At 37.7% G+C, this 27,517-nt stretch overlaps 1 protein-coding gene across 1 annotated transcript in view; it reads right to left on the bottom strand.

Moving 5' to 3' along the window:
* The window catches only part of stat5a (signal transducer and activator of transcription 5a), a 74,881-nt gene that overhangs the window by 36,360 nt on the left and 11,004 nt on the right, over positions 1 to 27,517 (bottom strand). The window contains exons 4-10 of the mRNA XM_039740705.1: positions 19,102 to 19,276; positions 11,833 to 11,963; positions 10,960 to 11,111; positions 9,703 to 9,858; positions 2,249 to 2,428; positions 1,270 to 1,357; positions 1,072 to 1,194 (exon numbers count right to left, since the gene is read on the bottom strand). Coding sequence (XP_039596639.1) covers positions 1,072 to 1,194; positions 1,270 to 1,357; positions 2,249 to 2,428; positions 9,703 to 9,858; positions 10,960 to 11,111; positions 11,833 to 11,963; positions 19,102 to 19,276 — 1,005 coding nt within the window. The remainder of the gene's footprint in view (positions 1 to 1,071; positions 1,195 to 1,269; positions 1,358 to 2,248; positions 2,429 to 9,702; positions 9,859 to 10,959; positions 11,112 to 11,832; positions 11,964 to 19,101; positions 19,277 to 27,517) is intronic.

Genomic DNA, 27,517 nt, shown 5'->3' with positions numbered 1-27,517 from the left:
TGAAGTTGCCTTCATGCATTATGTAGCTATTGTACTTATGACTGTGCTTCAAGCCAGTGGTCAGAAGCATTGACTTGTGGTTCTCTACTATACAAACCCTGCAAATGAAAACAACAAACTGCAAAAATGAAACTTGTTTAAAGTCCCACTAAGAATAAACTAGCTTTGCTTGAGCAATATTCTACATGCTCCACCTGCAGATAGTACACATTAAAAATGTAGATATTCCTAAAAGCTTGAGGATATATTTACTTCATAATGGAAGGATTTATTTACTTCATAATGAAAGTAAATACACAGCAGCCACTAGACAATTACAGAATGTGATGTGCTTCACTTTACTCTGCTTTGTTAATACATAGAGACACTTGACAAACAGGGTCTGGCATCTGCTTCACTTAAATTCTTGTGTTAGTGAATACAGAGAAGCTGCCTGGAAACCACAACTAGGTATTCACTACACTAATGTCCATTGAGTGAAGTGAAAAAAATGAAAGATGCTTCCACCAATTACCCAATGCAGCAGGTGGCTGGTGGAACCAGGGCTAGAAGTCAACAAGGGCTGTGTACATAGACGCAACTGCTGCTAAAGTAGATAGGGTAGGCTAAGCTAGCATACATTAGTGTGTAGAGAATACCCTAAAAAGCAACATGTTAACAATTTAAAAGTGTGCACAGTGAAAGGAATGGCGATGGGAAAAACAGGAGTCCTTATAGCAGTAGCCAATATTCTTGGCCGTCTAATTCCTGAACATGCTAGGAGGAGGTGCTTCTCCATTCACCAATTTAAAACAGCCAGAACTCTTCAACATTTACATTTCCCACTATGCTTATGATAATGACACACAAAAGTAACTAAACAATGTGACTGACAGAATGTATAAGCAAGCAAAGATAATAACAAGATCCTGTCACACTCGGTTCTAATTGCTAGGGCACTGAATGCCTGCTAATCATAGAAACAGAGCAGCATAATCATTAATTGATTAAAATTTAAAAAACAAGGGGAAATTTCTCCCGCATTTCAAAAACACTAATAACTTTTTTGCATTCACAATTCTCTCCACTTACCTTAACTTGAAATACAAGCTCATTACCCCCAACACTAAACTGGGACTCAAAGAGTATGGTGAATTTTTCTTCTGTAACTGATTCAGCCCCTCGACGATCTGAACGTTTGATCCTTTTTAATGACTAGAACAGAAAACTAATTTAGATAATACATCTGCAACATAATTCATTCAATACACAAATCAGTACAGCACGCACCATGTTTCTAAAGTGAGCACTTAATGTCCCAGTTGTCTGATGATACTCCATAACACAGTTGTTATTGAGGATCTCACCACTGCTATCACTATAATTGAAAGGAAAAAACAGTGTGATTATATTTTCTTCTCTCTAAATGCACAAAATGAAAACACTATTAGGCTTGTGATAATCATCTTAGTCTTAATATTTTTAAACCAAATTAAACTAAACAAATACTTTTATATGAGAAAAAAAACCTGTATCAGCTGAATAATTATTTCTTTTCATATACAAGGGTCATTTGATAAGTTTGGCACATTTCTACGAGATGGCAACACATTTCATTTGACTAGAAGTGACATATTGCCTACATTCTACAGATGTTTGCATTGATTTTTTCGAAAAAACAGAACTTGCTTTTTTTTACCACACTTATCAGACGACCTTTGTATGAACAACTGCTACTCTTTTGTTATTTGTTGAAAATACATTTTGATAATATCTTTTAAGTAGGTATTCACTTGGAGTTCTGGCCCTTATTCAATAGAGTATCTAATATTTTTTATTTCAATTTGGTTCTTAATCAAAAAAAAAAAACAAGTGAAATTTAAAAAAATCTCCATATTTTAAATTGATCTTTGTTTGCATCAGATGCTGCTGGTTGTGATTAGGAGTCAAACTCCAGATAATGATGATACTACAGCATGTCATGCATAAAGCTAGAATGCAAGCTAGAAAACGATGAGCTTATTGTAAATGCTGGAACAGTCAAATGACTGTACGTTAAAATCACACCAGCTGACTCAATAAAGTAGACCGATCAGAAGTTAAAAACTAGAATTAAATCTTAATCCAGAATGTTCAGTGTTTCATCAAGTTCAGGGCCATCTGTCAGTATGACAAAACTTAACCATTGTAAAGTGAACATTAGGACATGTACAGCATATTATAGAGAAAAAGAAAAAAAATATACACACACAATGCAAAAAGGACTTACTTTCTGGTATTCTCGTTCTTTAGGAGCGCTTTAGCCTGCTGCTCACTGATTATTGTAGCTTTCACCTGGGGAGGGTTCATATGCACATTCAGCTTGCCTCCAACCAGCAGTCGTACAGTGGCTGCAAATTTTGTCTGTGTTTTCAGGACCTGTGGTGGCTGCTTTTCAATTATAAAGGTGCTGTGGAGAGAAATCAAATTGGAAAGATAAACAGGGATGCAGACATTTAGAATTCAAATAATAATAATAATAATCCAAATGTGTTTTTTTTTTTTTTTTAATTAAAAAAAGGAACTGTTATACTGATAATTTGACTACCAGTTTAATAAGATGCAGCACTAAAGGAAACAGTATAACAAACATTATTTAAGGCAATGAGCAATGTGCAGAAGAAGCTTGCTAATGAGTCTAAATTTACCCAGTATGGGCAAATGTGGTCTATGATGGACTGAAAAATTGTCCAAGTTAGGTTCCCAAATTACCCTCAATACTGACAGGATATGAATATGTAAGAATTCAACAATATAGATCAGTTGACATACAACTATAATTACTTCCCTAAAAAAGGTATTAGAAACAATATACAAAATCAAAAACAAAACTTATTAGATTTAATCATTGCAACTAAGCTCTGAAATTAGAATATTGAATACTGAAGTGTTGGTGGAGAGGAATTTAAAGTTATACATTTTACAAACCGACAGACTAGCAGTATTAAAAGCTATAAAAAGAGCTATTTTCTGACCCACTCTGAATATTGTTTCAAATTCAAAGATGACAACAGAAATAACCCTCATATATTGTTTAGAACAGTTGGTAATTTGGGAAATGAGAAATGTGAACTGACATACATACTCTGCAAATAATCTTCCTCAATGGATTTTATAAACTTGTATAATAGATATTTTAAGATCCGAGATTAAAACTCACATCACAAAGTTAATATTACCTTGTCAAATAATACATTGTCAAATAAAAGTTCTCCTTGTGTATATTGACATTGTCTTATAAAATGAAAGTTACTACCGGTCTCTTAGACCCAGTCCCAGCCAAAAAGTGAAATTCTTAACCAACGTTCAGGTATGGATTCATGGCACTATTAACAGATCATTACGGAATGGTACCTTTCTTAAAAGTGTCAAAGGTTAAACCAAATAAATATTTTTAAAATTTGCACATTGCTAAATAATAACACACCAATTGTAAATTTCAGCAGCAGCCTTAAAGCTTAAGGCACCTTACTATAAGCCTAATCTGCCTTTTACACAAGTCACAAAACAGAAACAACATGAACTTATGTTGTCAATGATATTTTTATGTCAAGATAATGGAAACGCTACAGTTAGTATTTTGTTTGACATACAAGTACAACTTCTGACACAACTGACCACTCCAATCTATTATGAGAGAGACAAAAATCTGTTGGGCTCTCAGGCACAGAAACATGAGAATACTACTCATTCACTACATATGGTGTCACTTAGGGCCCAGAACTCAGACTGTTACTGGTTTTACTTTACATGCTACCATTGAAAGATATAATTACAAAACATAATATTCACTTTCACTCATATGAAGATGGTACTCCGTTTTACTTTTCATTGACAGCAATAAAAAGAGAGAAAGATTCCATTACTGATAACTACTAGTCTTTGAATACTAAATAAAAAAAATAATCCCGTCACTTTTTAAATCAATAGGCCTAAATATTAGTTTTTACTGAATCAGCAAGCAATTTGGTTATTATCTTTGACACTAGTGTTTTACCACACGCGTTACACTAATCAAAACCTACTTTTTCCATCACGAAATACAAGAAAATAATGAGATTTTCTTTGTATGCAAGATAGAGAGAAGATAATTCATGCATTAATTTCTAGAAGAACTGACTACTGCAGTCTCTAAAGGTGTTGACTGATCTGCGTGTTTGTGCAAAAACAAGCCCCAACAGTCTCAGGATGAAATCCCTTTATTTCAGTCTAGCACCCTAATTGGAGATGCTAAACACTGTTAAACACTGGCTTAAAAAGGAGCACTGCCAATCATTCTGAATTATCGATGACCCTACTCAGTATCCTACCGTTGCATTTGGTACAGCTGCTTCAATGCCAGGTTACTCGTGTCAATGGGAATCAGCCCAAGAGATACTGAGAATTCAATGGCAAAACAACTGAATCCTTTTTTGACATTGTCCAGTAAGAACCTATGATACTATACAATGCACATTAGTGTTTGGTAGCCATTTGGCCTATTTCATCAGAACTTTAACTTTGTTTGATTTGCCCATTCATTTTTTGTTATAACTGAGTGTTCACACTTTCCCCTCCCCCAGGGGTTTATTCTTTCTCCTACACCTGTGAATAGGTCACATTTCAATTATGTTTCTGAATTTACTTTGTGTTATGATTATTTTCATCAAATAAAAAAATTAAAAAGAAATTGGACAGCAGTCTTCAAAGAGGCTCTGACAGCAAACACAAACTGCGATTAATTAATTATGCCAAAGTCGCATTATCAGTCACTGGCTCCCCAAAAACTTGACTAGACAACAAAAAAATGGATGGTCTTCATAATATTCTGATCTAACTTGGTGTATACCCTCATCTTTAATAGCGATACAAATTTTAAAACCATGTCATAAAAAGTGTTATATAACACTATGATTTTTTTTTTTACGTGGTATCCACCTTGTTATTCTCCTTCTGAAAAATGGTGCTGCACACAACTATTTCTATTGCTCACCAAATGGCAGAATCTTCCTCTCACTCTCAGCATTCCTGGCACCAAAGCTAAAGCCACCATGGACTTCCTCATAACCTTGCACCCTGGCTCCTAGTAAGACTGGACAATAAATTGAATTTACAATTTTTAGCCAAAATGCAATGTTCAATATATCCCACTATGTCCTCAAAATACCTTAAAATTAAAGTTCAGAACTATACCATACCATAAAACTGGTATATTATTTCACAATAATACTAAATATTAACAAAGACGACTTGTTTCCCCCAAAATGTAACAATTTCATGAACAGCCTTGCCTCAAAGAAACATCTCAAATAGGAAATTTTTATCTTATGCCTTCTCAACCTGTGTTTGAGTTTCCACTGTACATATTATGTTTAAACTCTTGCCTGCCATGCCGGCACCAGTGTCTGCCAGTCAGTAAACATTGCTCTCTGTCTGTTTGACTGTTTTATATATGGAAAACCAAAGCTTTTAATTACCTCACAAATCACATATTGTAATACATGTGCATTTTTATGCTTTACATAATTTGTAAAGATTTTAAATTATGTATTTGCATATATTTCTTAACTCCAGTCAGAGTCAATGAATTAAGCACAGAGGGTGATGATAATAGATCTAATTATTTTATTGACAAATTTAAAAAAAAATAAGAAAATCCCATTTTTTAGTCTAATAACATTTATTTTTATGTTTGATCTAAAATAAATAATTAAACAGAGCAGTTAAACTACATGAAATCATGAGTAAAATATCTTGATAGTGCTTTTGACAGTTCAAGTAAAAATTGTTTTTAAAACATTATCCACCAGTTCTTAAAACAAAATCACAAAACAAAGCTAAAAATGAACCTGTAGAAAAGTAACTTACATTTATCTATACAAAAAAACACCATACTGCAAATGCTTTCACATACCACATTTAAAGATGTGAATGAATGCTTGGTAGAAAGGTAACATATAACTAAAGACAAATATTATAAACATAGACATGGCTAATCTACGCATTTTTAACTAATCTTAACATGTATTTTTAATTTTGTACAGTATATAGTTACATTTGATCACAGACGCACATGTCTGTGAAGTTAAACATTGCAGGGTGGCACTATAGTTTCTTAAAGCAGCAATTCACAAAGTTTATTAAGAACACAGACAAAAAAGAACACTAAATGGGATGAGACAACACAACAACGTAACAATCATTAGGAACAAACTTTCTCACGGTCTTTAAAAAGCTACATTCACCAGCTAAAAAAAACAAACAAGCTAAACATGAAAAATAAGTCCTAGTAATGCAGTTTATCCCATAACTGATATATGAACACTGAAGAAAGAAAAAAAAACACGAAGGCTGTAGCTTTTATTCGTGCTTGTAGCATTTCTGTAGCTAAATGCACATGAAATGGGCAGATGAGGTCTTGCACACTGCATGGATGTGTCATTTCTGGTGTGATGAGAATTACTGGCTACTGCATTTATCTGAACACTTGATAAAGTATGAGTATTTTCTGGCCTCAAATTGTAGGTAAAACTGTGCTAAGCAACATGGTAGCCACTGCAGCTGTTATTTTCTTGCACTGCTTGTCTGTTAATACTTCATTTTTTACAAATTTGCTTAGCATGGGCCCATTTTGCCATGGATACTAATGGGCCCTATAGAGGCATCACTTGCCTGGATAGTCTTTTCATATGCAGTAATATGTGTTTTATCTTTAGACTCAGTACTACCTGATCTGTCATAATGGGAAAATTAAATCATCTGCAAACAACAATGCTTACCCTTGCAATATTGACTCTTATGTATTGATTTTTATTAAATATAGACTCGAAAATCCAATGTACTGACCAACCCTGTCTCCAAGACATCCACTGAAGCCAACACCCATTACAATCACTTTTCCTGAGGCACCTAAGATATCACCACCATCAAAATATTTCAAAACTCATCTTTCACTTGATTTCTTCTGGCAACCTGTGGGACACATGCTGAGAATATAGTAAAATTCTCAGCACCCATCTTCACACATTCATTCACTCTCTTCACCTCTACTATTTTGCCCTTTTTTCAGACATACCGTAAGTGTGCCAACTGCAGCACTGTTAGCACTTTTCCACATGCCATACAATCTTGTACCTCCCACCATTCCCAAACAACATTCCTAAGCTTTCATCTTTCCACCTTTTCTCCTGTAAGCAACATATTTTTCCTTCTGTAATCCTTATATACTAACTCCTTCAAACTTCTTAGTCACTAACTCATGTTCATATCCCCTGCAATCTAAGCAGCCTCCCCACTGAATCAGGTTCAGGACCATCATGAAACTGATTTCCCCTGCCTGTGGTTCAGCCACGTTCCATCTGTCAAAGGGGGGGTCGAACCCATGTGGTACTATGAGCTGTAACCAGCCTATGCTGGTTGTAACTCTTATCATTGTATCTCATTATCAAGCAAAAATGAAGAAGGCTTGTTTTAGCCCCATTTTATGATAAACAAGAGGTATAAAATTTTATTCTGACATGAAGTCACAGGATTATAACTTCAGCCCAGTCAGTAAAGTAAAACTATCTGATGAAGGGAAGAAGCTGCATTATATTTATATAGATCTAGAGAATACATCTGACAGGAAGTTGAGGTGGGCATTTTGAAAAAAGTGTGGGTGGATGGTTAATGTCTGGAGTGATATCAATGTATATGGAAACACAAACAGCAGTCATGACAGCAGATGGGATAATAGACAATGAAAGTGGAAAATAGAAATGAAGTAGATTTGGAAGTGAAAGGTAAATGCGGGAAAGACCAAAGCAATTTTTGGAAGCAAAGAGGCATAAGGCATGAACGATGTCTTTCTATGGCCATATGGGTTAAAGATGTTGAGAGAAGCTCAACCAAATGGAATATTTGTTGGAAATGGGTGGTGGACTGAAGGATAGATAACCTTTAGGTAGAAAGTGCCAATTTTGTTTTTAGAAAGTGTGTGACTGAGATACATAATGGTGATATAAGGAGACTGAATATAGACATCAGCATTATAGTTATTCTGGAGAAAGTAGGAAAATTCTCTTACTTAGGTGACATGTTGAATGTGAAGATACAGTACACAGAGGTATAAGCAGATGCAAGCAAGTGTGAGAGGTGCATGGAAGAAACACTTGTAACTGACCACATTCTGACTCTAAAAGTCATCTCTCTAGCAGTGAAGGGTAAAATTTATAAATATTGTGCGAAAAATAGTATGTTTTACGAGAGTGAGATACCATTGATGGAAGCAGAGCATCAAGCAAAGTTGGAAAGAACAGAGATAAGAGTGTTGAAATGGATGTGTGGAGTGCCAGAGAGTGAGAGTTAGATTAACGTATAGTTGAGAAAAGAACTGGGAAAGGCAGAAGATATTGGGGGACTAGGTGCACCAAGATGGACGCGGAAAGGAAGAAGCCCAGGAGCGGGCCAAATAAGATGTGATTGGAAATGGCGTCAGATCATGTGAACAAAATGGGATTCCCAGGACAACGAAAAGAGGAGTAAGCAGATTTATGGGGGTGCAGGTATTGGGTAATCTGGGTAAACCCGAAAAATGGATGTTAGAAAGGTGATGATGATTGTTCTGCAAGGTGCATATATATGATATGCGAATACTTCGCAATGTTTTGATCAAGCAACAGTTTTTGTCCAAGAAAAGTTATGCTTTTCATATTATTAATTAAATCACACCAGGGACAAGTAAATCAAATTTATTATGTTCAATTTCCAAGAACAGAAGCCCTACTGAATGATGTCAATAACTCCAGGGAAGCAGAGTTTTATATTTTATGAATGCAATATCATGAATACAAATAATTAATTACATCTAGTAAAAACAAAGAAGATAATGAATGAATGCTTAACACAAAAACTAGTTAAACAAAAATTAAAGCACACCATCTACAGTAAAGAACATAAAATAAACACACAAGCACTCAGCCTCCTTGGCACCTTCCTTATTAGCTAAATCTTATGAGTGGAAATATCTGATAAAGGGTCTACTTATACCAATTTCAAACAAAAAATTCTGTATTTTGAGCCACCATTTATTAGAATTTGCTTGACCTGCAACTGTAAGCTCAGGATAGAGAGTTTCAAATATGGAACTGCACAGTTTAGTTATGATCACACAAAAGCAACTTCTGTAACTAGTAGGTTTTCTTGTGCATAATTAGAAAGCATCTCCAAGGCTGGGGAACATAAGGCCATCGATTCTGTAGACAGATCATAATCAAGTATCCTATAGCACATTACATACAAAAATACACTCTGAAGGGATATTGCTTGAGATGGGAATCAAGCAATCATTTTAAAGAAATGCCAATCAATGCCATAACAAACACTTTTCAATAAAATGTTTTACTGCCATGCAGCAGACATCTTCATTGCCTTAAAATGACTGATTGCAATCCATCATTACTAACCCTGGTTGCACATGCACTAGCTTCTATTGTGTACATGCTACTGTATATTTAATTTTTCTGGTATATTGTTCATTATATATTTTAAAATGCAGTTATGTATGTTAAAACCTCTATTTGTGAATCTAATGCTTAGAAAACAAGCATTAACAAGAATTATAGTAAAGGTGTTGCATATGCATATAGAAAAAAAATTAAGTCCTAAAGGAAGATATTAAAGTGAAAACTTTCTGTTTCCTTAAACATTAAAAAAAGTGTTGCAGACCTGGTTACTAGTGCAGACACAATATCTGTGATCGTTCCATTCAAATCATTGAGCAACTCTTCAATTGGCCCAGGAATTGGAAGTTGTTGTCTCAAATGCTCTGCCCTTCGGATCTGCTGCCGGTTTTGCCAAATTGTTTCTGCTAATTTTTCACACCTATTATCAAGAACAAAAACAGTTACACTAGGAATTCTACCAATGCCCCTTGCTATACTACCAGATAATTTTCCCAACATACATATAGCAAAGAATACTTTGTGCATTAATTTAACACTTAGAGCGATTAATCAATTTGCCTTAGTGTTACAGTAAAAGACACCAATTTTTTAGCAACACATAATAATATAAGCTCTTCCTTTTCTGCCATTGCCATTAAATCATTTATAAAAGATAGCTGCAGTATGCTACACAGAAATTAAATAGTTCTAATCCAGTAAAAATGGCAAAGAATCCCGCTGTGCTTTGTGCCGTAGCCAAAACAACCTGCATCTCTTTTGTGGTGCAATGGCAGTGACTTGCCCTGTCAAATTCCAAAGAAATCTATCATTACAACAAAACTATCTGATTCAAAAAACAAGTATGATATGTGGATTTTTTTTTTTAATGAACACAATGGGGTCTCTATCAGCATAACAGCATAGATCGGGTACATACAGTAAAGTCATAAAAAGCTCTTTAAAATCTATGGCAAATCCATACAGTGGCCTATCTCATAAAACTCTCAACAGCTTATTTTTGTGTGTTAGAAAATGTAAGTAATTTTACAAGACTTACTGTACTGTGCAAAATTCAGAAATGAGGCAAGTGATATTTCAAATAAACATCAAATTATGCAGAGTGACTGACTATGCATCCATTTAAACAATTTTTTGGCACAAATTATCAAGGAAAATCATGACATTGTGTCATCAACCACATGTAAATCCCTTAAGTTCTGAAATCAAGACACTATGTAACAAACTTTATGCATTAGATTACAAGTCTGTTCCTGCTTCAGGATGCTCTACAATTGTATAAGTTCTGCCATCTTAACAGCTTTCTTAAATTTCAGTGAATTAAGAAATAAAGTTGTTCAGAGGTTAAAAAAATGAACTAATAACATTTCAGCAACTGAGGGATGTTAAGACCTTACAAAATGCCCCAAAAGTTAAATTTTGACTTTTGCAATGCATGCAAATAGACAGTACCCATTGATGCATATGAAATGGTTTTTGACAGCATATCACTATACATGAGGGAATGCTGTTCTTTACATACCAAGACTGCAAAACATCCAGTCCACCTTCTGGAGGACCACCATTTCCTGCTAACTGTTGCCTACGCTTCCACTGTATAAGCTCATCATCAAGAATAATAGTTTGCTGTTTCCGGAGCAACTGAAGTGTCTTCTGGTGTTTCTCTGCTAGATCCTTTTAAAATTGAAACAAAACTCAGTTAAAGTTTAAATAGAAAAGTTTCATACAAATGCCCAATTTAAAAAAATGCTAAAGTTTAGGTACTTAGTAAGGTTAACCTAATTAATTCATTGTTCTGCTGAATGAGAAACAAAACTAACATTAAGGTTCTAGGTTTTGAACCGTTTTAAGTTTTAAGGTTGAATTTTAAAATTGATTGGGTCATCTTTGATGAAAAGCGTGGTTAAACGTTTTTGGATATGAAACATTTTTATTAATAAAGAGAAAAGCAATAAAATCTGTAATGACATCTTTTACATAACAATATCCAATAAAAGATGTGGAGAAGCTATAAATATTTCAGTACTTCAACAATAACTTTAAAGGCAACTGTCGGTGATATTAAATAGATAGTAATAGTCTTTTGGCATGTATGTGTACTGTGTAACTAGGTAAAGTATGTTTTAGCTATAAATTTATAATATGAAGGTGACATCATTGATCAGTTTATTTTTAATTTTACCAAAAGGAGAAGAATTAGTATACTAGCGATTTTAAATCACATATATAAGTTGTGATTCAAACATTCTCCAAACTATTCAGTTGTAAAAACAACTTTCATTTCAACAGATTTGTGAATCTTTATAAAAGAAATTAACTTTCTTCATATGTAATTATTCTTAAATTCATTTACAAAGCAAAATAAAATTAAAAGTAAACCCATACTTGGACCTACCAGACGGTATTTCTGTAGTGTATTGGCTTCCCTTGTCAGCCATGCCTCCACTGTTGTTCTTTTATTCTGCAGAGTCTGTTCTCTGAGCAGTCGATCAGCTGGTGGTAGAGCTGACAAGCTGGAAAGTTGGGCTAGAAAAAAATTGGTTTAGTATTAGCATATATTTCATATATACAGGTAGGCCCCAGGTTACGGACATCCAACCTACGACTTATGAACGGGGCCACAGCTGCAACGCACGTGCCTCAGTAACTGCTGTTCCATCATCTTCGGCCTGGGGACACTGCAAGCAGTGACTGGGAATGGGGCGATTTCGCTGCTCGTCCCTCGGGCGGCTCCCGGTGGCAAGCGGTTTCACTGCCCACACACCACACACGGCTACTCCATTCGTTCTCGGTGGGCGGCTGGTAATGCTGCAAGCGGTGACCCTGTTGTGGCTGAACGAAGGCCATTGAGGGTGAATGGGGCGACGGGGGTAGCATTGTAGTGTGCATCAGATGGCTGCCTACTGAATGAGGGCGATTCACAACCCGCCTTTGGCCGCACCGTGTTCGTTCTCGGTGGACGAACGCTGCAGGCAGCATACTGTAGTGGAGGTGACTGTGAGGTGGGCTGGTGATGAACTGCCCTCGATGTGCCCATTCATTCTCAATAGCAAGCTTGCTTGTACTGTTACGTACATAGCAGAAAGTTGTCTCCCATCAGTACACCAGACGTACTGACGAGGGGTGCCTTCCTGCTGTGATAGCGTGTACAGTGCTGCACAGAAGAGCTCATCTTAATCTTTTGTCTTCACCCTTCAACAATGTCTCTGAAACACAAAACTGATGCAAGTGCTGGTGATACAGTAAAGAAGAGAAAAACCATCACCATTGAAAATAAAGAAGAAATAAAAAGGTCAGAGAGAGGTGAAACTCCATTCATTGGCAGAGCACTTGGTTACAGTCAGTCAACAATAGCATTTATTAATGCTATTTTATTTATTATTTATGTACCTGTTCCCAGGGCTGTGGAGTCGGTAGATAAATGCTCCGACTCCTCAGTTTCTAAATCTTCCGACTGACTCCTCTGTATGTATATACTATGCTAATGTATTTTCTAAATCCATTGAAGGAAAGGAAGGCAACATACATGTCATTTCACCACAGAACTACTGGCTAGGAAGCCAACACTCTACTATAATGCCAGATTAAAGACAAACACAATGAAAACAAGGTTTTGTTTATTTTATTTTTTTTTAAACAAGTGTCTGGATAGTAATAGCAGGCATAAAAATCAGGAACAGGAAATGTATTGGTTCAAAAATACAAACCACATTCTTTGGTAGTTTTAACTTTTAAAACAAAAAAAAAACTTAACTATATGAACTAAAAACATTATCTGGAAAACCTATATTAAACTTGGAATACAGTTATAGTTAAAGGAAATCATGAATCATGTTTGAATCCCATAGTCAGGTTTGAAGTTTAAGTTTATTCCCTTCACTTATACAAGTGTCTCTAGTCCTGCAAAAAACATTTACCTAATTATCAGCGAGAGTTGAGGCCCCCAAATACGCAGCGATCCGTGGCCGATTTTGCCACCGACCGATGTGCGTGTACAATCGCGGCAATTGATTGGCGGCCGCAGATTGCGGGTGTCCACATGGACGGGCAGATCCAGCTTGCCGAAAATCTCGACCACCGCCCCCATCCAAAGTAATGTGATGCCTCTGTCTGCTGCAGTGGCTGTCTCCTCTGTCAGCCAGCCGGAAGTTTAGTGCATTGTGTCACTCACCGGCCAGCTGATCAGCAGAACGAGCCTCTGCTGGAGACAGGTAGGGAGATCTGTGTTCTCGGCTCCTTTGGCCCCCTTCACTAGCGCATAGCGAAGGGGAGCCGACGGAGCTGAGAACACACCAGATGATTTTTCAGGCATTTGACGCGTGATGACTCGTTGAACGGCCGAAAAATCGGCAGTGCATCTGTAAATGTATGGGGGGCTTTAGGCTAGGTTCACAGTTCCCTGTAACAGTGAAACACGACACAATGGAAAGCGGTGCCGCACCTTACCTGTGCATTACATCCCATATAGTGACGCATACATTCAATGAAAAGCATGCTTCATGGTTACTTGACATGTTCGTTTTGTGGTAACATTATGCACTGCATGCATTGGGCTTTATTCTTACAGCAGAGAAGTAGTTCATTATGACTGTTTGTGAATTGGGACATTTCAACTTACTTTTTTTAATTCCCATTTAAATTTAGTAGGAGTCGGAGTCGGTTAACTTTTTGCCGACTCCGACTCCAGGTACACAAAATTGTCTCCGACTCTGACTCCTCGACTCCGACTCCACAGCCCTGCCTGTTCCGACTTATACAAATTCAACTTACGTACAAACCTACAGTCCCTATCTCGTACATAACCCGGAGACTGCCTGTGTATGGCTGATGCATAATGCTTTTTATCATGATGTATTACAAGTGTTTGGCTTGTGAGAAAATTAAAAATGCTAATTGAAATTAAAATATGATAGAAAGAATGAGTAAAAAAAAAAACACTATTAATAAAAGTTATTATTATTAGAAAGATGTCTGAAGGAAAGAATGATGGATTCATTAAATACAGCACCATGGTTGAATGGAAAGTGCCTTAAAACTTGAGGGTCCTGGATCTGAATACCAATAGGGTGTTTACTCTGTGCCAAATGTACCTGCGGTGTTCAGACCAGTTTTAATGGAATTCCTCTAACGTGGCCAAAATTAAAATGTCAAGTTACAGGTTGATACCAAATTTAATAACTACTAGCCGAAGCCCGCCGTAGCATACGGTGGTGTAAGAATAGGAACGGAAAACAATGAGAAAGGAATTCAGTATAACAAAGGCTTAGGAAACCACTGTCGCAGTATAACGAAAATAGCAAAGAGTGAAACCAATGCCAATGGTCAAGAGAGTACCTTCCTATAGCAGGCTACGGAAAACATAAACATATAGATAAGACGCCGCATTCAATGTGTTGCCCAGTCGACACGATAAGTCAGCACGTCCATGCTATTGCAAGTGGTAAAAGTGCCATTTAAACTAATACAGGTAGATGAAAAAACAATAACGTGTTAAACGGTATCGTTTACATACAACAGATTTTGGTGAATCATTTACATGCAATTATTTATATCCATTTATACACTAAATGTGTGCATATCCCATGGTCTAAGAGTTGGTGTGCGGGGCTCTGTGAGTTGGTGGGCGTGGCTCCCTGTCTTGCTTGCCCTTAGAGTTGGCGGGCGGGGCTCTTTGTCTTGCATGCGCTCTCTGTCTTGCTTGTCCTTAAGTTATTTGGCAGGTGGGGCTCTGTGAGTTGGCGATCGTGGCTCTATGTCTTGCATGTTGTGAAAAGTCAATGTGGTTCAGAGGTGCATGTGGACGGTGTTTGGCGAGTTGTTGTGTGCCTCGAGAGAGCGACGCTGGACTCGGGAGGATGGGTACAGTTGGCGTGCGTGGCTCTGTCTTGCGTATCCCATGATGTCTTGCTTGCGCTCACTGTCTTGCATGCCCTCAGTGCCTTGCGTGCCCTTAGTGAATCTATACTAATAAAAGGCAAAGCCCTCACTCACTCACTGACTCACTCACTGACTCATCACTAATTCTCCAACTTCCCGTGTGGGTGGAAGGCTGAAATTTGGCAGGTTCATTCCTTACAGCTTCCTTACAAAAGTTGGGCAGGTTTTATATCGAAATTCTACGCGTAATGGTCATAACTGGAAGCAGTTTTTCTCCATTTACTGTAATGGAGATGAGCTTCAACGCCGTGGGGGCGGAGTTTCGGGTGACATCATCACGCCTCCCATGTAATCACGCAGTACATAGAAAACCAGGAAGAGCTCAAAAAAGCGCTTAAGAAAACATGCATTATATAATTGAGAAGGCAGCGAAACAATAAGAAGCGAGCGAGTGACATATACAACCATATTCATGAGTTCTGCTACTTCGGAAACAAAGCACGATGTAAACCTACACTTTAAATTAAGTTCATAGACAGGCTGCCGCTGGCGTTTGTAATTTAGTGCCTGCCCATATAAGGCCGTCCGTCAGCGGCAATCCAATAGCAAACTGCCACGGGTAAATATTCACGGGTGAAGGACTGTGCTTATGGAGAGGAAGATGAGATGGTCAGGGTGGTGTTTGACACAAACTCAGCGAAACTGCGAGAGAAAGTTTTAAGTGCCAGGACTAAGGTAACATTAAATACAGCCATGGACATAGCACGAGATGGCACCAGCACAGCTGGGAACCTTCGATGCATGTACACCGAGTGGCTCACGTGAACTGGCGCAGTGCACAGATAAAAGCAACAGTTCCAAAGAGCTGAACAAAACCGAATTACACAATTGAAAAGGCAGCAAAAATATGAAGCGCCTGATAAGCATATTCATAAATGCAGCTACTGTGGAAACAAAGCACACGGTGGAAAAAGTCAATGTCCCGCTAAAGGAAGACAGTGTAAAAAACCCGTGCATGCAGTGTGTCAGGTCTCAGATAAAGAAGAAGACAAGCTGTTTATTGATGCAGTAAGAAACGAATCGATGAATGAAACCTGTCATCTTTACAACGATTGACAAACACGGAATGTAACTTGAACACAACACATCCTACAAATACGAACCTGATTGAAAGAAATAATGATAATCAAATCCTTGATGACAGCAACACTCAGTAACACTCACAAAACAAATACTGTATATTGACAGTCATGTTACGTTATTTTTAAAATGTTCCCTTTTCTTTTCTAGCTTTTTAACACACTACTTCTCCGCTGCGATACGCGGGTATATATGTATATATATATATATCCCGTTCTACATACTCGAATAATGGATACTTTATTCGCCATCAATGATTGTTTTGGTAAAGCCATACTCAGTGTATTCATTAGATGAACGGTAAAAAGTAAGAGCGAGGGAGGATGACTCATTGAGGCATGCAGGCTGTAGTCGCCAACTCTATCTGAATTGCGATCACATTTGAAAAACATATCTTTTCAAGTTCTATTTAGTCCATATGTGTCAAACTCAAGGGTCGGGCCACATCCGCCCGTGTAATTATATCCGCCCGCGAGATCATTTTATATACTGTATTATTGTTATTAAAGCCCGGGTATATGAAGCGCTGGTAACACAATAAACTACAGATCCCATAATGCAGCGCTTCAGCTGCCTTGCATCAGGGTAAGATACAGAAAACAGCATAATTAAATAAGAATCTGACACTTCAGCGGACGCTTTAACCGCGTGCACAATCACAAAGTGATTTCAAGTGAAGCTGCTTTTATGGGAGACACAAATGCACCAGTTCACCTTGCCCCACTTTCCCTGTTGCCAAGTACTGTTAAACCAAGTCGTCACTACGGTGTTCCCAAATCGCACTTTGCTGATAAACTGAGCGCACTGCGCACTGAGTTTGCACGGCGCTTTGGTGACTTTGATGAACAAAAAGTCCGTCTACATGCGGCTCGAACCTTGTGCATGTTTGGTAGCACATATCTGTGTGAGAAGCTCTTCTCAGTGATAAAGACTAACAAAACAGCACACAGGAGTCGCCTCACTGATGAGCACCTGCAATCCATCCTGAGAATCTCCACAACACAGAACCTCACACCAAACAGAAACGAACTTGTGGCCAAAAAGATGCCAGGCGTCCAGCTCTAAAATGACATATGAGCAAAGACAACTGAATGATTTGATTTGTTATTGCACGTAAGAGCGGAGTCAACCGTTTTAACAAACAGCGTATTGCACTGATAATGAAATAGCTGTGTGTGTATATATGTAGATATGTATGTATATGTATATATATGTTTTTATATGTGTGTGTGTATATATGTATATATGTAGATATATATGTATGTATATATGTGTATATGTATAGATATGTATATATATATATATATATATTTATGTGTGTGTGTGTAAATATATATATATATATATATATATATATATATATATATATATGACAACAACACTCATCACTCACAACAGTGACAAAACAATTACATTGACAATCAGGTTACGTTATTTTCAAAATGTTTCCTTTTCTTTTCATTGCTTCTTTAACACACTACTTCTCCGCTGCGAAGCGCGGGTATTTTGCTAGTTATATATATATAGATAAGGGAAGATAGCTATGCATCTAAGTTCACTTGTGAAAAGCAAGCATTCGTTTCTGATTTTGTTTATTTTGGACAATGGATGTCACACAGATAAAGTAACTCAGCTTGTAAAATGAATAGAGGAAGAGTAAAGATGACTCCTTCATATTTGCTTACCGTAGCTTTTTTTAAAAGTTTTCAAACTATGCAATGACAAATTATTATTACTAGACAACCAATTATATAAATATCAAATATAATAAGATATAACAACTAGAGATATAACAATTTAAGAGGTACCTCTAATCTGGCATCCATTTTGAAAACGTATGCCAATTTCTTGTACCAAAAGTGATTCTGAGGCTAGTCTGACACTGATCCCAAAGGAGGAGTTTAAAGCTGCCTTGAGTCCAATAAGTGTAGAGGTAAGAGGAGAATTGAAACTATGTCTAAATTAACAGTGCATAGATAGAAAGAGGGAGTGTTCTGAGACCAGAGTTGAGGAAGATTTTTTTGGTAAATGGAAAACCAGAAATGTGTAAGAACAACTTCCTGATGTATAGGAATGTATGTATGTATGTATAAGTAAAACCAAACATTCTACAAACTTTATTGTTCTGCTTTGGTATATCTGCTATTTAGCTTTCCCTTCATTCATTCTAGGCATTTTATTTCTTTTTACTTTTAATATTTCAACCTCCCTAGCTTTAGTCTCAGGAATACAGTCACTACAACTGCACCAGCATATACCACACTTTTGAGACATATTAGGTTTATTAACAAAAATGCAGATAAATCTTTCATGGGCATTTGTTGAAACAAAAAACTGATTACCTGCTATGCAACAGCTTTAAGAAAATAATTTTTTATGACACCTAACACAATTTAAAGAGTCTGAAAAAGGAAATTCAATCCATAGGGAAAAATAATAAAATAAAAATGACAGCAACTTTCAAACTACATCTGCAAATTAGCATCATGAATTGCAAAATATTCACAGGGGAATTAATACAAAACAACATGTTTTACTACAGACGGTTTTAGAAGGTTACCAGACAATAAAAATGTGTGTGAACTTTCTACAATTTCAGTAAAAGCAGTAGTCACAATACAATAAAAATATTTTTTTTTGTCCTCACCTTGAATGCGTAAGCTTTCCTGGTACTGGATAATGAAGTATTCCTGATTATGCTGTAATTTCCGCAAGTCATTTTCTGTGTCCTGAGTCATTAGCCGTAGTTCCTCAAAAGTCTGGTTTATCTGATGATGCTTCTGAGACATGCTGTCTAAAAGACCACCTCCAGAAGAGCTTGACTGAAATTCCCAGAAATATAAAGAATTCGGGGTTAAAAACAGCCATACATTAACAAACAAAAAGACTCCAGCAAAAGATTATGGGTAAAATACTGTAGAACCAAGATTTAACAGCCAATGAAATACTTTTCTGTGTCCATTCTTACTTTATATAAACCAATGGCATTCTTTTCTCTGTCCATTCTTACTTTATATAAATCATAATAGGTCATCTATTTTGTGAATCACAAAATCACGGCAGACAACATTATGACAGGTATATAGAAATTACTTGTTATAGCAAGAGAGAGAGAAAGAGAGATAAACAGTATGCAGTAGTAGAATCCAATTGGGAAAGTTAGATGCTTTCTCTGAAATTGAATACAGGCACTGAGAGACTGATTTTAACTGAAAGCTGCATCACAAAAGTGATTGGAAGAATTTGCCCACACTATTTGCTTTTTTTAATATTGAGAAGGTCTCAAAATTTACAAAGGTATTCAAGTGATAAAATGGACAAAACTTCATTCAATAGTAAATTTATAGGTATCAAACTAAATCTAATTTATGTGTTTATGGTATAATTTTGCATGTTTCAGGACATTAAGTGTAAGAATGTGTGTATGTATGTATATATATATATATACACACACACACACACACACACACACACACACACACACACACACACAGGGCCATTTCTGGACACAGGTGGTCTAGGCAAGCGCTAATGATCAGGGTGCATTACTGCAGCCCCATGTAGAGACTCTTATCTTTATTTTGTTTAGAAAAATGTGTCTGGATCGGACTGGACCACAAATAAAATTTTATGTTGTGGGCCTCAGCAGTGCCCGTACTGTCTGCACTATGTACAGCACAATCTGCTGCCCAGAAATGGCCCTGGGTGATGCAACAATTTTTTTAAACAATACAGTTCTACAAACACTCTGACTCAAACCGAATGTCTGATTATATTGTTTTCTATTATTTTCCATCTTAACTTCTGATGCCCTACACAATCCAGCAATAACACGAACAACAACAATGATAATCCCAAATATTAATAATCTCCAAACTGCAGTACAGAAGAGAAAGACATGGCAAAATAAAATTAAATGGTCTGAACGACAACGGGACAGTAGCTCGAGTGAATTGCTAAAACCTGATTTAACCCAAACTATGACTGCCTTCCAAATGGACAAACTTTAGTTAAAACTAAGCAAATATTGTCCTCTGTTGCTCACCACCATGTGTGAATTTCGCTCTCGCCACACTAAAACAGTTATGCATTTTTTTGGATAGGTAGATTGCATTATATGCATAAATGAGCATAGGGTAAATAGGAACTGTGGGTAAAGATTCCTATTTAAAGATAATTATGTTCTCAGTTTCACAGAATGTTGTCATTATGCTACATTTTCAATTTAGTTTATTAATTTCATTTTCTTTAGAGAGACATTAAAAGCAATGAAGACAGACTACTAATACAGCCCGATTCCTACTTACTTTCTGAAATGGCTCCCCTCAACACCATATTTTTTTTCTGAGACAGTCTTGTAAAACAGACATTGCTATAACTAAACATTCTCAAATTGCAAATTCGAGGTCTTAAATACTTTGCTGTCCCCAGTCCTGTCTCCAGGTCTCAATGTATAGGTCTGGCAGTGATGATTCCTCTCTAAGCAAAGGGGTTGGTGGGGAGTCATTTTCAACTTTGCCTAGGGCAGCAACAATGCTAGAACTATAGGATATATATATATATATATATACACACATACATACATACATACATACATACACAAACACACACACACAGTGGAACCTCTAGATACGATCACCTCTGTATACGAGAAATTCAAGATAAGAGGAAAGTAAGAGCGAAAAATTTGGATCTAAATACGAGCATTGGCTCGCATAACGAGACACGAGCCAGGCTGTGGTTATGCGTGACGCATTTCCCGATCTGTCTCGACTCGGGGATTCACCCAAGCTGACGCTGCCACCCCGTCAGCTCACTCAGTGTTCCTTGTTCTCCCGTACCGTGAGGATCTACCCATTTGTGCGCTTGTGATTTCATTGTTTCGCTGTAGCAGTTCGCTGAATAAGCGTATCCAAAAATATCGCGGACATGCAGACGGAAAATAGGATGTCCCTCAAGAGAGTGAGAGGGGCACACGTGCGAGCAAGATAAGGAGAGAGAGAGGCGCGCAAGCGAGAGAGATAAGGAGAGAGAGAGAGACGCGTGCGCGAGCGAGAGAGATAAGGAGAGAGAGAGGCACGTGCGAGCGAGAGTGATAAGGAGAGAGAGAGGCGCACGAGAGAGAAGAACCATCAGCTCAGTTATGCTCACATGACGCTCAGCAGAAAAAGTGTATCCATACTACTTGTATTGCAAGACATCGCTCGTTTTATCAAGTGAAAATTAATTAAAAATTTAGCTCGTCTTGCAAAACACTCGTAAACCAAGTTACTTGCAAACCGAGGTTTCACTTGTATATATTATTTATCAGTGTTATTTGTTAGGAAAATTGATTTTTATGTTGATATTTTTGCGGGTGCGGAACGGATTAACTGGATTTCCATTGTTTTCAATGGGGAAATTTGTTCTAGATACGAGAAACTCGCTATATAAGCTCAGTGCTGGAACGAATTAAACTCGAATCTCGAGGTTCCACTGTATATATATATATATGTATATATATATATATATATATATATATATATATATATATATATATATATATATATATATATATATACACATACATACATACACACACACAGTAGTGCCTCCTCGATCGCGGGGGTTACATTCCAGAACCCACCGCGATACTTGAAAATCCTCAAAGTAGAAACAATAGGTTTGTATGGTTAATTTTATATATTTTAAGCCCTTGGAAACTCTCCCACAATGTTTATAAATATTCTTCGCACAGTTATACACTAAACCATCGTTTATCACAGTTAATCTGCTCCAGACAGATAAATGAATTTCAACGAAGTAGGATTCTTTATTTATAAATCTAATATTTTCGCAGTCAGAGCATAGAAAAGTTGTTTACGACCTTCTAAATACGTTTTTTTAACATTATTAGAGCCCTCTAGACATGAAATAACACCCTTTAGTCAAAAGTTTAAACTGTGTTCCATGACAAGACTGAGATTACAGTTCTTTCTCACAATTAAAAAAATGCAAACACATCTTCCTCTTCAAAGGAGGGCCGTCAGGAGAGACAGAGAAAAGTAAACAATCAAAAATCAATAGGGCTGTTGGGCTTTTAAGTTTTCGAAGCACCGCGATAAAGCGGCCGCAATGAAGGGATCAATGTGAAGGTAGTCTTTCAGCATTTTTTAGAGGAGCGTCCGAATCTTCTAAGCAAACAGCCTCTGTGCAAATGGCCGATCTGCTCACACCCCCTCCGTCAGGAGCAGAGAATGTCAGAGAGCGTGAGAGAGACAGAGAAAAGCAAACAATCAAAAATCAAAACGGGCTGTTAGAGCTTTGAAGCGTGCAAAGCACCGTGCGGGAAGCATATCGTATATCATTGAGGAGTTAAATTTAATACGTAATACGTGCTCTGATTGGGTAGCTTCTCAGCCATCCGCCAATAGCATCCCTTGTATGAAATCAACTGGGCAAACAAACTGAGGAAGCATGTACCATAAATTAAAAGACCCATTGTCCGCAGAAATCCGCGAACCAGCGAAAAATCCGTGATATATATTTAGATATGCTTACATTTAAAATCCGCGATGGAGTGAAGGCGCAAAAGCCATACCGAGGGATCACTGTATATACACATATATATATATATACACAGTGGTGTGAAAAACTATTTGCCCCCTTCCTGATTTCTTATTCTTTTGCATGTTTGTCACACAAAATGTTTCTGATCATCAAACACATTTAACCATTAGTCAAATATAACACAAGTAAACACAAAATGCAGTTTTTAAATGATGGTTTTATTATTTAGGAGAAAAATCCAAACCTACATGGCCCTGTGTGAAAAAGTAATTGCCCCCTTGTTAAAAAATCACCTAACTGTGGTGTATCACACCTGAGTTCAATTTCGTAGCCACCCCAGGCCTGATTACTGCCACACGTGTTTCAATCAAGAAATCACTTAAATAGGAGCTGCCTGACACAGAGAAGTAGACCAAAAGCACCTCAAAAGCTAGACATCATGCCAAGATCCAAAGAAATTCAGGAACAAATGAGAACAGAAGTAATTGAGATCTATCAGTCTGGTAAAGGTTATAAAGCCATTTCTAAAGCTTTGGGACTCCAGCGAACCACAGTGAGAGCAATTATCCACAAATGGCAAAAACATGGAACAGTGGTGAACCTTCCCAGGAGTGGCCGGCCGACCAAAATTACCCCAAGAGCGCAGAGACGACTCATCTGAGAGGTCACAAAAGACCCCAGGACAACGTCTAAAGAACTGCAGGCCTCACTTGCCTCAATTAAGGTCAGTGTTCACGACTCCACCATAAGAAAGAGACTGGGCAAAAGCGGCCTGCATGGCAGATTTCCAAGACGCAAACCACTGTTAAGCAAAAGAACATTAGGGCTCGTCTCAATTTTGCTAGGAAACATCTCAATGATTGCCAAGACTTTTGGGAAAACACCTTGTGGACTGATGAGACAAAAGTTGAACTTTTTGGAAGGCAAATGTCCCGTTACATCTGGCATAAAAGGAACACAGCATTACAGAAAAAGAACATCATACCAACAGTAAAATATGGTGGTGGTAGTGTGATGGTCTGGGGTTGTTTTGCTGCTTCAGGACCTGGAAGGCTTGCTGTGATAGATGGAACCATGAATTCTACTGTCTACCAAAAAATCCTGAAGGAGAATGTCCGGCCATCTGTTCGTCAACTCAAGCTGAAGCGATCTTGGGTGCAGCAACAGGACAATGACCCAAAACACACCAGCAAATCCACCTCTGAATGGCTGAAGAAAAACAAAATGAAGACTTTGGAGTGGCCTAGTCAAAGTCCTGACCTGAACCCAATTGAAATGCTATGGCATGACCTTAAAAAGATGGTTCATGCTAGAAAACCCTCAAATAAAGCTGAATTACAACAATTCTGCAAAGATGAGTGGGCCAAAATTCCTCCAGAGCGCTGTAAAAGACTCATTGCAAGTTATCGCAAACGCTTGATTGCAGTTACAGCTGCTAAGGGTGGCCCAACCAGTTATTAGGTTCAGGGGACAATTACTTTTTCACACAGGGCCATGTAGGTTTGGATTTTTTTTTCACCCTAAATAATAAATACCATCATTTAAAAACTGCATTTTGTGTTTACTTGTGTTATATTTGACTAATGGTTAAATGTGTTTGATGATCAGAAACATTTTGTGTGACAAACATGCAAAAGAATAAGAAATCAGGAAGGGGGCAAATAGTTTTTCACACCACTGTATGTATATGTATATGTATGTATATGTATATGTGTATATGTGTATATATATAAATATATATATATATATATATATATATATATATAGATATATATAAATAGATATATATATAAATATATATACACACACACATACATATACATATATACACTCACCTAAAGGATTATTAGGAACACCTGTTCAATTTCTCATTAATGCAATTATCTAATCAACCAATCACATGGCAGTTGCTTCAATGCATTTAGGGGTGTGGTCCTGGTCAAGACAATCTCCTGAACTCCAAACTGAATGTCAGAATGGGAAAGAAAGGTGATTTAAGCAATTTTGAGCGAGGCATGGTTGTTGGTGCCAGACGGGCCGGTCTGAGTATTTCACAATCTGCTCAGTTACTGAGATTTTCACGCACAACCATTTCTAGGGTTTATAAAGAATGGTGTGAAAAGGGAAAAACATCCTGTATGCGGCAGTCCTGTGGGCGAAAATGCCTTGTTGATGCTAGAGGTCAGAGGAGAATGGGCCGACTGAATCAAGCTGATAGAACAACAACTTTGACTGAAATAACCACTCGTTACAACCGAGTTATGCAGCAAAGCATTTGTGAAGCCACAACTCGCACAACCATGAGGCGGATGGGCTACAACAGCAGAAGACCCCACCGGGTACCACTCATCTCCACTACAAATAGGAAAAAGAGGCTACAATTTGCACGAGCTCACCAAAATTGGACAATTGAAGACTGGAAAAATGTTGCCTGGTCTGATGAGTCTCGATTTCTGTTGAGACATTCAGATGGTAAAGTCAGAATCTGGCGTAAACAGAATGAGAACATGGATCCATCATGCCTTGTTACCACTGTGCAGGCTGGTGGTGGTGGTGTAATAGTGTGGGGGACGTTTTCTTGGCACACTTTAGGCCCCTTAGTGCCAATTGGGCATCGTTTAAATGCCACGGGCTACCTGAGCATTGTTTCTGACCATGTCCATCCCTTCATGACCACCATGTACCCATCCTCTGATGGCTACTTCCAGCAGGATAATGCACCATGTCACAAAGCTTGAATCATTTCAAATTGGTTTCTTGAACATGACAATGAGTTCACTGTACTAAAATGGCCCCCACAGTCACCTGATCTCAACCCATTAGAGCATCTTTGGGATGTGGTGGAACGGGAGCTTCGTGCCCTGGATGTGCATCCCACAAATCTCCATCAACTGCAAGATGCTATCCTATCAATATGGGCCAACATTTCTAAAGAATGCTTTCAGCACCTTGTTGAATCAATGCCACGTGGAATTAAGGCAGTTCTGAAGGCGAAAGGGGATCAAACACCGTATTAGTATGGTGTTCCTAATAATCCTTTAGGTTAGTGTATACACATACACATACACATACATATATATATACTCAGCAAAAAAAGAAACATCCTCTGACTTTCAACTGTTTTTACTTTCAGTAAACTTAATGTGTAAATATTTGTATGAAGACTAAAAGAGTCAACACCATAAGACATAAACTAAAAATGTGTCCCTGAATGAAGGGAGGCTCAAAATCAAATGTACCAGTCAGTATCTGGTGTGGCCACCAGCTGCTTGAAGTACTACAGTGCATCTCCTCCTCATGGACTGGACCAGATTTGTCAGTTCTTGCTGTGAGATGTTACCCCACTCTTCCACCAAGGCACCTGCAAGTTCCTGGACATTTCTGGGGGGAATGGCCCTAGCCCTCACGCTGCGATCCAACAGGTCCCAGACGTGCTCAATTCCTTCGACGATAAACACAAATCCGTCCATCACCCCTGGTGAGACAAAACCGTGACTCATCAGTGAAGAGCACTTTTTGCCACTCCTGTCTGGTCCAGCGAAGGTGGGTTTGTGCCCATAGGCGGCGTTGTTGCTGGTGATGTCTGGTAAGGACCTGCCTTACAACAGGCTTACAAGCTCTCAATCCAGCCTCTCTCAGCCTATTGCGGACAGTCTGAGCACTGATGGAGGGATTGTGTGTTCCTGGTGTGACTCGGGCAGTTGTTGTGACCATCCTCTACCTGTCACGCAGGTGTAATATTCGGATGTACCGATCCTGTGCAGGTGTTGTTACACGTGGTATTCCACTGCGAGGATGATCAGCTGTCCTTCCTGTCTCCCGCTGTCTTAGCGTCTCACAGTGCGGACATGGCAATTTATTGCCCTAGCCACATCAGCAGTCCTCATGCCTCCCTGCAGCATGCCTAATGCACGTTCATGCAGATGAGCAGGGACCCTGGGCATCTTTCTTTGGGTGTTTTTCACAGTCGGTAGACAAGTCTCTTTAGTGTCCTGCGTTTTTAGAACTGTGACCTTAAATGCCTACTTTCTGTAAGCTGTTAAAGGTCTTAACGACCATTCCACAGGTGCATGTTAATTAATTGATTATGGTTAATTGAACATGCATGGAAAACATTGTTTAAACCCTTTACAATGAAGATCTGTAAAGTTATTTGGATTTTTAAAACATTATTGTTGAAATACACAGTCCTGAAAAAGGGACGCTTTTTTGCTGAGTATATATATATATATATATATATATATATACACACACAAATTAAGTGTACTTTAAAATACACCCACACACAATAATATATACATGTTTCATTATATGCATGTACCATTTTGTGTGTGTGTGTTTGTGTTGATACTTTATTACTATCACTATTCTGACAAGACATGTAAGTAAGAATTGCAATATGTATAATAAATTTGAACTTGAAATTAGTTTTAATCATGAGCGTAACAGATAAAAGTGCTTTTACAATGCAGTTCTTTAATGCTATATACTTATTTTGTAGTTGGCCCATTTAA

Source organism: Polypterus senegalus, chromosome 17 (genome assembly GCF_016835505.1).
Source record: "Polypterus senegalus isolate Bchr_013 chromosome 17, ASM1683550v1, whole genome shotgun sequence".
NCBI classification, from domain to species: domain Eukaryota; kingdom Metazoa; phylum Chordata; class Cladistia; order Polypteriformes; family Polypteridae; genus Polypterus; species Polypterus senegalus.
The sequence above is the reverse complement of the archived record's forward strand: the minus strand, read 5'-3'. Positions and strand labels throughout refer to the sequence as shown.